This window comes from Brienomyrus brachyistius, chromosome 24 (assembly GCF_023856365.1).
Source record: "Brienomyrus brachyistius isolate T26 chromosome 24, BBRACH_0.4, whole genome shotgun sequence".
Classification (NCBI taxonomy): domain Eukaryota; kingdom Metazoa; phylum Chordata; class Actinopteri; order Osteoglossiformes; family Mormyridae; genus Brienomyrus; species Brienomyrus brachyistius.
This window is the reverse complement of record NC_064556.1, coordinates 4105378-4117758: the sequence shown is the minus strand read 5'-3', so window position 1 is coordinate 4117758 and position 12381 is coordinate 4105378. Positions and strand designations below refer to the sequence as shown.

The window sequence follows — 12381 nt, the reverse complement described above, 5'->3', positions numbered from 1 at the left end:
GAGCTGGTCAGGTGGCTTCCTCATCCTGTCACTGATAGAGAAGATCACAATGCATTTCCGGTCCAGAAACTATAAATCCAGACCAGGATTTTGTTTCTACCAACTGGATGAGCATAAAAAGTCAGTCACAAAGTACTCACCTTTGTTGGTAGAAACAAAATCCTGGTCTGGATTTGTAGTTTCTGCACCTGAAATAGCCGACACTGTGTTTCAGCTTGGCACTCTTCCCAGCATAGCTGACACAAAACACTTTATTGCTCAATGTCTGTCTTTATACAGTCACTGTATTGCTGATGCCTTTTATGCTTCCATGTATCGTTTTGCGTTATACAGAGTGAATCGATACTACTGATAGTTTTTAAAGTCTGGATGTAAAGCAAGACCAACTGCTAACGTACTTTAGACGTAGCAAACTAAGTGGAGTCGGATGTTAGAAATAGGAGTTAACTGGAAACTCTTGGTGAACTTGCTTCAAACTGTTTCAGTGTAGTTTCAATCCTGTATACAGCAAGAGTTCTTTTGAAGAATGGACTACTGGAAAGTAAATCCTGCACTATATCTTCCACACACATTGTACCAAGCATTTTATTTTTTCGGATACAGAAAAATGTCTGCTTTTAACGTCTTTTTACGTAATGAACAATTCCGCAGATCCGACTAACTTTTCTTTGCCAGCAGGAACATGTACTGGAATTTTCCTAACTGGCATTCTCAGTTTAAAAAAATAAATAAATAAATAAATTCGGCCTGAATTTCCTGCCTTGGAACACCATCCAGTCGTACAAGTACTTTTGGTGTGTGTGTGTGTTGCCCAATAGACAAATTCTCAGGAAAATGACGCACTTTTCAGTCAGCCTGCCTACGGATTTATATAAATGCATTGGGTTGTAACGTACAATGGTAATTAGTTTATTTCCAGTAAATAATGCTAGTTGCTGCTTCATGGTATCAAGGTGATTTGCACATTTGCCTTTCATAAGAATAATCCAATAATATATCTTGACTTGACTAACAAGAGCTGTGCCAAAGTATCCCCCTGAGAGGTGTCTGTAGATATCTTAAAAGGTCCAGGAACACTGATGTGTAGGTCATTACCAGGAACTGTTAGAGATGAACTGTCCAATTCTGACACTATAAATCTCCTTGAACCAAGTTCACTTAGTTCCTGATACTCCCACATGCAACACGTGTTGTGCTGTTTTGGCAAACCATCTGCTCGAATGCATGGCGGACATGCCCCACACTCCTGGAAACGGCGATGGCGTAGGGATCATGGTGGTCACCTCCCCCTCCCATGACCTTACAGGCTCACAGATGACAAAACCGCAATCTTTTCACTCATGATGGTGTTTTCGGTTGACTTAAAGACCCTGGTGTTTTTGCAAACCCAAATGCATCCCCTTTGGCCTTTCCAGGATGCTGTTCTTAAGTGTGAGCTAATACTCATCCAAGACAATTTAAAAGTGGATCTGGGGAGGGCTAAACTAGCATTTTTCTGCTAAGTGTGTATTTCCGGGAGTCTGTAATTTGTATTGTACTATATATAGGGTTTTCCTTTGTTTGTAAAAATGTTCTTAAAATCCCTCCAAATAGCATTAAAGTTTCCTATTCAAAATTGGTGGCTATGTCGCAGGAGTATGTGGAAGCCTTTCAAAGTTCTTGACCTGATATTTTAATAAGCATAAGAAGCTCTTAACTTAATTATATGCCACTCTCAAGGTACAACAGCATGACCTTCCTGTGACCTGAGGCAACAGCCTCGAGACTACATGACTGTCCTTAACGGCTACCTGCTATTCAAACGTGATGCTTCACATTTTCTTTCCCATCATTCCTCATTATCCTGCAGATAATATAGCAACCGCTCCCCCCCATTGCATATATAGTATGTCCCCTTTGACATACCCTAACCAATGAAGTAATATACAGTTACCCGTAGTGCCGGTGGCGGGTAACGTGTGCATGTATGTTTACCATGAAACAAACCTGAATTTGGAGCGGTGATGTTTTATGTTAACATCACAGATATATAGGGCTAGCTGACCCTCCTAAATGGACTTGACAGCAAGGTATAGCAATGTCAGAAAGCTTTCCGTCTGTTCACTAATGGTCTATCAGTGCTTTCTCACTAGGATGAGGCCACTGGGCTTAAAACGGAACTGAACCCATCTTTGGCCAAAACCCTTTTTTTAAAAAGATTATTTACAAGTTTGTAGCAGAAATTCTCTTCTTTACACAAAACAAACACAAGTAAACCACAAGAACAATGACGCTTGATAACCTTAAATTAAATCTTTTGTAACATAAAAGAATTTGCTTTATTACCAGTGTTGGGAAAGTTACCAAAGTAATCCATTTACAGACAAAGGAGAAAGTTCAGGTCCAGAAATTACAAATCCAGACCAACGGTTTTTTTTTTTTTTTTACAACCAACCAGTTGAGTGTTAAGAAGCAACACAGTACTCAAGTAGTTGGTTGTAACAAAACCTTGGTATGGATTGGTACTTTCTGGACCTGAACTTTTCCCTCTGCCTATAATGGGTTACTTTTGTGAGTAACTTATCCAACACTGATTATTACACGTTTCATTATAGTACATATGACACAACACAATGCCCAAAATTATCTTATTACTCCTAACCCTCCGCAACCTGACAGTGAGGCGATGAAATAAGTGGTTACTTACACCGTAAAACGTGTCTTTACCAATGTTACCGTGAGGGGATGTCAGTCAATCTCAGGGCACATTCATTCATACACCACGTGCAAATTAGACACCAGTCAGCAACACTACATTTATTTGGACTATGAGAGGAAACCCATACGACATGGGGAAAACGTACGCAGAGCGGGGGGGGGGGATTCGTAACCACACCCGGCCCACCGTTCCGCCCTATTAAAAGTCATTCAACTAATATTTACATAGCTGGCAAACGCGGAATCGGGTCGCGTCAGTAGCGTCAACTTCTCGCGAGATTTCAGAAGAACGTGGTTGGATTATAAACGCTGCCTGTTGAGCTTGTGTCTGAACACCGCAGGTTTAGTTTTCCCAAAGTGTGGTTTCAATACGCCATACAGACAGAAAGGAAAAATAGTATCCCTGCTCCACAATAACTCAATTATTCCTATATTAAGGCATATACAAATGATTTACATGTTTGTTTTGAAGCAAGTACATTTAGTTAGACGGAATCGGGGAGGGTGTGTTTTGTCAAAGTGGAACAATATGTACGGGTTAGTTCTGCAGAGGGAAAAAGCATCACACCAGAACAGCAGCAAAAAAATTTAGCACTTGGGCCAAATCGCGGCTCTTCGGCCATGTGACCCAAACAACGTGTGAAAAAAATTAATAAGTTATGATTATCCACAAACTGCGATGACGTTAAATCAGGAGGAGCCGCGTCCCGGCGTACTGCGGGTTGGGAGTCCGGCGATGCTCCAGCGTCTGATTGGACGGGCCGCTGCCCCCCTCCCCACGCGGACCGGAGCGCGACTGCTTTGCGCGCGTGCCGCACAGCTGGCGTCGGTTCTGCGCTCCGACTTGGAACGGCGCGTCTCGCGGAGTCACTAAATAAGGGAAAAGGGAGGGAAAGACAAAACCTGAGGAGGAAAAAAAAAGTTTTCCGGGATGAGTCGCTTTTCGCCTAATGATGGTCTGCCGAGCCGGCGTTCCCTGCAGTGCGCTTGGTTTCAATTTCCATAGCTAATTCCAGCTGTGTCGTCGCCGAAATTGTGTAGCCAGCAAAGCTAGTAAGTTTCGGGAGGCGGAGGAGGTGGAAGTCTGCCTGAGTCTGCCTGCCTGAATCCATGCTTTGCCAAGGGAAGTCCTCCGGATGGGAGCTCAGCACTATCAAGCGGAGCTTTGGCTGACGGAGTGAAGCGACTTCGGGGAAATCTCGCCGCCCGTGGAGTACGTGAGGAGGACGATGACTTCTCAAGTCGACGGCTCATTCAGACGAGCTTTGAAGAAGCCGCCGCCACTGCGGACTGCCGAGGTAACACACGCTCCCGGTTAACTCTGGCTCGGTTTAAGTAAGTGTTACACGCCGTGGAGGGGAGAGCATCAAAATATGTGGGGCTGGGGCTTTGCTTGCGGAGGCTGTTACTGCTTTGGATGAGGAGGGAAAGACGTGCGCTGTTAAACTTCTGAGTATCCGGCTCCCGGATCGGCTGAGTGTCACTGAAGTCGGCGGCAGGTCGTTGGTTCTGTTAGGATCACTATAGCTGATGCTCCGGGGCAAAGTCGCTGAAACCCGACAGGTAGATCCACGCCCTGCCAGGTGTTAGTGGATATACTGGGGCAGCGCCAGGTCTCGGAAACTTTGACAGATGCAGACGGTGGACAGTAGCAGAAGGTAACAGTTACCTTATGGAAAACGGATTATCATTGGCATTACTTCTGTATCCACCCGGACGCTTTCCTTACCTGAAGTGTCATGACGTGCGCAGTTTTTTTTTCTGTCTTTAATCCCCTTCCATAAAGAAATGCCGGCGAGGCTGATGACTTTGATAAGGCGTGATCGTTTGACCCGTGGTTAAAAGTGGCTTGGTGGCATTACACAGGCAGGAATTTAAATAATGATTTATGAAAAAAAACACGTGCTTTACTTGAAGACCGAGGGCTAACGTGCTTTTGCAGTTTTTTCCCAGGAGTAAATCACTATCTTTCCTCTTTGAAAGAATGTTGTTGAGACAGCTTAGACGGTTTAACTCGTGCCACTCGTACAGTGTAAGGTTGGCCGCGGATCTGGAGTGGTTTGGTATCGGTGAAGTTGTGTTCTCCCACCAGCCATATGGCTTCACTTTAGCAACTCAGGACGACTTCTCGTTCGTCATAGATGCATATTTTTTTCCTCTTTTAGGGAGGGGTTATGGGGGCTTGTTACTTAAGGGACTCATTTTAAGTAACGTTTAGTGCTGAGGATATATGGTTTTCTTATAGTACTAATGGAATATCTCCGTTCAGATCATTTACCATTCAATGAATATCAGCACGGCGTTTTACAGACTATGGGATTGCACTGACATGCCCCAGTCCAGTGCGGTATTCTGTTAGAGGATGTTTTGGAGGTAAAATATGCTATAGTGTTGCTGGTATGTGGCTGCTTAATGCTTTCCCGAGCTCCTATATCATTCGCAGAATCCTGACAGCAGGGCCTCCACTGTCACCGCGCTGTAAAACGCTGAAAAGAACGTCTGTGTCTTTATATGTGAAATTTTGTACATAGTGCAATTAAGTATTAAATCGGTGCTGGAAGTGAGTGAAGCAGTTATAATGTTTAACTTTGTGTTCTGGGGTGATCGTTTAGAGCAAAAAGATTAAATCCTGCTGAGTAATACCGATCCCAGGAATCACAGCACATTTAACACTGGTGTTCGACTCCTCTTCTTGTATTATATGTAAACACTTAAGGGTTGTGGTGTAAGCATTTAAGCGCAATACACGGACCTTCCATGGTATGTTTGACTCACAAGCCTGATTTTTTTCCTTTTTACCTCATCATTCATTGTTGGCATATCTGTGTTTAGGTTTTATCTAATTTGACATTTTTTTTTTGGTATGGGTGTGACCAGAAGTTTTCCCTTCATAGTGGTTGAATAGGTAATATTGCGTGACAGGAATGTGTGTGTGTGGTTTTTTGTTGTCAGTCTAGAGTTGTTCTACTTTTCGTTTGTGGCAAAAGAACTTGCTAAATGGGATACGTGTGAGTTTTTACTTTTCTTTCTTGAGCTGTAAAATTTGGGGATCATTCATTGTTACACTTCCTAATAGTTTATACTGTTGTTTTCGTTAAGTATATAGTAACTATAGTTTTACTGACATTCCATCCAGGGTCCCGAGGCTAGACCAGTTAAGAGCTACTCATGTACTGGATAAGCAATTTCGAAAATGACTGTGCAGTATAATTTTCACAGACACACTGTTTCACACCTGCAGTGTCTGTACAGAGATCTCCCTCAATTTTTAATATACTCTGTAGTCACTTTTGGGGACCAAAGCCTCATTGTTTAGTAGTCCTGTACTAGACAAATGCATCCGTAAGCTTCCTGACATTTGAAATGCATTTTGTCATCAGATCCCTGATTGTTTGTTTATTTGACCCTTCCTGAGAGAGCTCCAGTTTGTGAATGTAGCATTAAACTGAGCTCAATCTCTCTGACGTCTTTCCACTGATCCCAACATTTTCTTTGCTCCAAGTCATGTATGTAGTTGTAGTATAACATGGTTATTTTTCAAACATAGTTTGCCAGCATTGTACTTGTGCCAGTCTAGTGTGCAAGACTAATCAGTGGAAATTATAATTATGTTAAAGTGTTTCTTAAATTGTGAAGCATTGTGAACATAGAATATGCAGACAGTTTCCTTCTACTTTTGACTTCCAAAAGGATGGGGCCGTTAATGTTGGTATTGATGTGGTTTCTCCTTTTAAAAAAAAAATCATTGCTCTTCAAGCACAACAGAGATCTTTGTGACATGTTTTAAATTATTGGACAGCAGACTTCTGGTAAAAGGGAATTGTCACATATTGTTGTAAGAACCATTCAGCCTGTCCTAAGGAGGCAGAATTATAAGTTGTGCTCAGAATAATGTGATGGAACACTAGAGGAATGCTAGAATGGATTCAGCAGTTGACTTGTTTCGATTAAAGTATTGATTCCACTGACTTGCCAAGATAGCTATAGCATGTGTCCCTATTTAGGGCTGACACTAAATGCGTCCAAATCTGGCTGTATTGCTGTTTAAATCTGTTCCTAATAGCTGGAAATACATTAGAATGCTACACAATTAGAATTTTTTTGGCCACAACTGCATAGTGCACATTTAATCTAGCTTTGAGACGATGTGGGAGTGTGCTGTCGTGTAAGTGATGGTATTCCATTATTCTGGGGATTTTTCTTTTGGCTATTCTTGCTGTTGTAGTATTCTCTGTCTTGACTGGGGTGTGTTCTATGAGCAGTGTCAGTGCCTGTATAGTGTATCATTATCAGAAGTATCAGAATTTTGTATTTGGCAAACTGCCTGTTTTGAAGAATAATGTGCATTCTTGGCGATATTCGCAGTTCTGTTAAATCTCTAGTCCCAGATCTCTAGCAAAAACCAGTGTAAAATGGTAGCACTGTATAGCCCTTTGCTGAGGATTGTGAAACTACAATAACACCGAAAACTAAAAATAGTTGTCCCTTGCTTTATTATTTAGTGGTTTGAAATTGTATGCTTTACTCATTCAGTGAACATGCTTTCTGACGCCACGTGAGAGTGCAACAGAGCCTTGCTTGTCTTCGTGGTTAACATTCCAAAATGGAGCAAGCAGTATCAGTAGGTAACAATCCAAAAACTGCCTGCATTGTTTGTCCAGCTGCAATTTATTGGTAAGTCAGTTTATTGCTCATGGCAGTGACTTTATTTTCAGAATATGCATACAAGTACGGCAATGATAGGCTAGGAAACGCAGTATTCTTCCTCTGGATGTTCTTATGTTAAACTGGATGAATTAGCCTTCATATTATAATATTATTTCTTTTTCTGCACCTGCGACATGGGGATAATAGTGAACGTGTAACAAGCTAGGATCAATTGTCTAAGATTGTCTCCAAATTCCCACTGTTAGATTCTTGTTTGATGGCAACATGATGAATTAGTTTAGGAATTAAGCCACAGGCAAAGGTTGGGCGTGTGGCAGTGTTTGAGGTGTGATATGGTCGACTTGACCTTTAGGTCAGAAACAGCGTGTAGTTGGAGTTTGGCAAACGGTGTTATCTGACATCTACAAACATTCAAGCATTTTCTCCAAACTCTTACATCTTGACTTGGGTTAACATTGAGTGGCACTTTGGCCCATCTACGCCTTCTTAAGAAGAGATAAAAAAATGAATCCGTGGAATGCAGAGAGAGCCCTTGAAGTAAACATGACCGCCTGCTGACCTGCTGTTTGAATGTGCTCTCGTGTAGCTCTAATAAAGTTCCTACAGTCTCCATGAAGGAAAACCAGTTAGTTCAGTAGTTTCGCCTGGATAATGGGCATGAAATTGCAGTGACGGTCCCTTTAGTGTCGCACTGCCTCTCTGAACCTCAGGCACCAGCCCCTTATCAACGTTGAGCAGACATGGCTACAGTGCCCACAGTTTTCTGAGTTACATCTATCACACATTGATTTTCTTTTTGTATCTTTCGTAATACAACTACTGAGGCACCAAATGGAAGTTAACAGATCACTTTGTGGATGGACTTCTAAGTCTGTTGTTCAGAATCTTCCAGGGATCTCAAGTAATCCCAAAATAACATTGTTTTAAAGTTAATGCGGTACCACTTTACAATAAGGCTGCCTTTTGCCACTTGTAAATGGTAGTAACTGGTAGTAGCTTAAAATTGTCTTAATAATTTATAAAGCGTTTATAAAGTTATATTTATAAATTAGGTTTATAATTTATAAATTATAAACCTAATTAATAACCAGATTATAAACCATTCATAAACTCTTTATATGGGTAGCCTTATTGTAAAGTGGAGCCGTTAATGCCAGAGATTAGCTGGAGTGCATATGTTCTGTGGCCTCTGATTGGTACCTTTGTGCAGTGCTAGATAGGGATGCCTTTTTGTCTCCGGACCTGCTGTTAACCACAGTTCACAAGACATCTCTGAATGGACTTCTACACGCCGCTGTCGTACCGTGCTGTTATTTTTTGCACTCGTGACCTTCCTGTTAGCTTACGCCAGACTGGCCATTCTCATCTGACTTCCTCCATTAACAAGGTACTTTTGGCAACAGAACTGACTGAATTCTTTTTGTTTATTGCATGATTATCTGTAAACTCTAGTCACTGTGTGAAAATCTGAAGATGTCTGAAATGCTGGAACCACGCTGCCTGCCACTGATTATTACACCACGTTTAGAAATTACTTTAATAATCATGTGTTAGTCATTGGAAGTTTGGGTCGCACAATATGTGTTTACGAACATGTCTACCTAATAGAGTGGGCGTTGAGTTTCATCTATGAAAAAGATGCAAAAATGTTGTTTAAGGGTCAGACTTGGTTTCCATTAGCAATTATTGTTCATTGCTAGCTGGCAAATGGTGCAAAAGTAAAGGGCATATTGGTTGGCATTCAGATCACGCCATATCATTTTATATTAACCACTCTTGAAAATGGAGTCAACTTGCTGCGACTATTTACAAGGAAGTTTTTGCATTGTATTCGTGCTGGTAGCACATGAAACAAGATGGTCCTAAGTTTGTTCACTTAATATCCGTCCATCTCCCAAGCATTTATCGTAGGCCTGTAGACTATGCTGGGCAGCATAGGGCGCAAGGCTTGGCTAGACACGAGATACGATGCAGGTTCATCGCAGGGCACATACACACTCATGACATGATTGTATAACAGGGGGACTTTAGAACTGCCAGTTAGATTGATGACATGTTTTTAGACAAGAGGAAACACATGTGATGCAGAGAGAGCACGCAAATTGCATGCATGCACGGTGAAGGCGGGATTCAGACCCTGAACCCGGCAAGTGTGAGAGAACAATGCTACCCACTGAGCCATCATGCTGTCTGCACTTAATATAATTTTTACTGCTCGCTCCTGGCTTGGAGTGATGTTTCCTGAACAAATGAATTTGCCTTGAGGCACGCAGATAGACTGCTGGCTCCGTTGCTGAAACGGAGGATCATGGTTTATTCAGATCGTTCTAATTACCCTGCAGAATTAGCCGGGGGCTGCCGTCCTGTTTCAGGCCAGCTTCCTCCTAAAGATACAAAAGAGACAGGAAACCATGTCTTAACCCATTTTACTCATTCTTTTATTCACCCGAAATATCTAGGGTACAGACTATCCCCAAAAGATGCTTTTGTTTCGCTGTGGGAACAGCTGCTGTGTTGTCTGCAATGGTTTCAGTACCTTGTGTGGATCCACTTGGGAAAAGCTGACTCACACGCTATGGCACACAATGGGTGACTTACTGCAGCTACTTGTTGCATTTCCTCTCATTCTTGTGCCACAAAGCCAACAGTTTGGCAGATGAATGACCAGACATTCCTTACACATTCCATCCATTGTAATTTTTGGGGAAGAAAGAGCTTGTTTTTCAGTTATTATTATTATTATTATTATTATTATTATTGTTGTTGTTGTTATATATTTTTATTTTTCCCAATACTTGGCTAACCCACTTCTCAAAGGTCGAATGGTGCTAAATCAGATACCAGCAAAAATCCAGGAGATGGTTGTTGAGGGAATTGCCGTTTGACACAAAGAGGGTTCTTCCACACGCCTCTGCTAGCATCGTATCGCAGTTCCAGAGTCCCATTCAAACGCAAAAGAATGACGTTTGACCTGAACAGACAGCGGACAGGCCCACACCTCTGATGTGCACAGCAGGAATGCTGCGCGTTGGCCCCAGGCTTGTGAGGAATTCCAGACAGCTTTGAGGCCCACCCCCCTCCGAGCGATGTCCATTCATAGTGCCTGCAGAGAACATTCTCGGGGGGTGTGGGACGATGGCGGCCTCTTGTGTGGTCACGCTTGTTTTTTAATACTGTAGACTGTTATGCATTGACTTCTGAGTTACGCTGGGGAGTTAATTTTATTCCTGTTTTTGTGACTTGTGCTTATTTTTTCCATAGATTTGGCAACGCTTCGCCCGACCTGTTTACCAAACTTCCAGAAAACCTCCTTACCAACATATCTGTCTTTTTCTAGGCAGTCCTTTTTGCAACTCCACCAACAGAGGAGCCTTATCACACAAGGCCTCACACAAAGGTTTTTGAGTTGTGCCCACTCTGAGGCCTCTGATCCTGCTAGGACATCGGACATATGAATGGTGTGATCAAGTCAGAGATGTGTGTTGTTTGGCTTGTTCAGGCCTCTTGTTTCAGTGCACAACTGGCATGGGTTGCTTAAATACCTACAAAAAGTGGAATCCTATTTTTGTGATAATTGCTTTGGACTTTTCAAGTAAGCAGTTAATAATGTTGTATGCAACCCATGGACACATGAGCACTGTTCTCTGATGAATGAAGATAATTGGGTATATCTTACATTCATTCTGAAGGTCCTATCTGCTTGTGATTATGGTGCTGGTGCTGGTGTTTGCTTCTCTCCAGATTCCATGATAAAACCGATTTTAGCCCTACAAATTCTTTAAGGTTGCATTTTGGAGGAGGGTAGGGATTGAATAAAAGAATCTGTGATTTAGGCTCGCTTTTAAAAAAAAGGCATGTGTTCATGAAACTGCCTTTCATATGAAAATTAAACTGTATGAAGATATATGGTGAAAGGCAGAGGGATAAGCAGAAGACCGGCTTATTTTTATATAGCAATACACTCAATGTATTGATTCTAATTGGATGGTTATAGAATTTTGAATGCTGTATAAACAATTCTAATAACTTTTATTATAAATATTTGTTATACTGAATAGCTAGAAGAGCTCTGGAGTTTTTTCATTTTTGTAAAATGATTGATTTAGTAGGGTGTGCTATGTGAATATGAATGACATGCCATTCCTTTACAATAGCTGGAACGGTTTGGTTTTTATTTTTGGACACTTTGGGGTTTTATCACTCCAGATGATGGAAAATCACAAAAAAAGTGTTTAAAGCTCAGCCCAGCTACTCTCATGCCTAATTGACTCCTTGGCGGAATGTATGTTTGTAATGTGCCATCTACCTCATTTGTGCATCACTTTGGACAAAAGCTTCTGCTAAATATATAAGATGCAAATGATTTTGTGAAAGTGCAACATGCAATAGCTTTAGTTTATTTTTTCTATTTTCTCAAAATTTGGCATGATATAGTTATTGTACATTCCCTCGTTGAAGTGTGCCTAGATTGGAGGGGTAAAGAGCGGTGTGCAGTTTGTCAATGTGTGCCTGCTACCATCTTCTTGTCCTGAACCGAAGTCTTTCCCAATCTGGTCCTTGGGGATCTGCAGACAGTCCACATTTTTGCTATCTCCCAAATCCCAGCAGGGAGATGAGAGGTAGCAAAAATGTGGACTGCCTGGCATAGAGTTAGAAGGGAGCAAAAATGTGGACTGCCTGGCAGAGAGTTGGAAGGGAGCAAAAATGTGGACTGCCTGGCAGAGAGTTGGAAGGGAGCAAAAATGTGGACTGCCTGGCAGAGAGTTGGAAGGGAGCAAAAATGTGGACTGCCTGGCAGAGAGTTGGAAGGGAGCAAAAATGTGGACTGCCTGGCAGAGAGTTGGAAGGGAGCAAAAATGTGGACTGCCTGGCAGAGAGTTGGAAGGGAGCAAAAATGTGGACTGCCTGGCAGAGAGTTGGAAGGGAGCAAAAATGTGGACTGTCTGTGGGTCCCTGAGGACCAGATTGGGAAATACTGCTTTATAGGCTTAATGAGTATTAAGCCTCCCCTGCAGA

The 12381-nt window shown here is 42.1% G+C and overlaps 1 protein-coding gene and 1 long non-coding RNA gene across 5 annotated transcripts in view; one reads left to right on the top strand and one right to left on the bottom strand.

The window, feature by feature from the left end:
* Position 1: 1 nt before the first annotated feature.
* LOC125720059 (uncharacterized) lies at positions 2–3315 on the bottom strand. Its single transcript, XR_007385340.1, has 3 exons — positions 2687–3315; positions 141–188; positions 2–31 (listed from the first exon to the last, which is right to left on the bottom strand). It is a non-coding gene; the product is annotated as an uncharacterized LOC125720059 (long non-coding RNA).
* A 464-nt stretch (positions 3316–3779) lies between these two features.
* The window catches only part of rapgef6 (Rap guanine nucleotide exchange factor (GEF) 6), a 68823-nt gene continuing 60221 nt past the window's right edge, over positions 3780–12381 (top strand). For all 4 annotated transcript variants that reach the window (XM_048995067.1, XM_048995066.1, XM_048995064.1 and 1 more), the window contains exon 1: positions 3780–3995. In XM_048995067.1, coding sequence (XP_048851024.1) covers positions 3927–3995 — 69 coding nt within the window. In that variant the 5' untranslated portion in view covers positions 3780–3926. The remainder of the gene's footprint in view (positions 3996–12381) is intronic.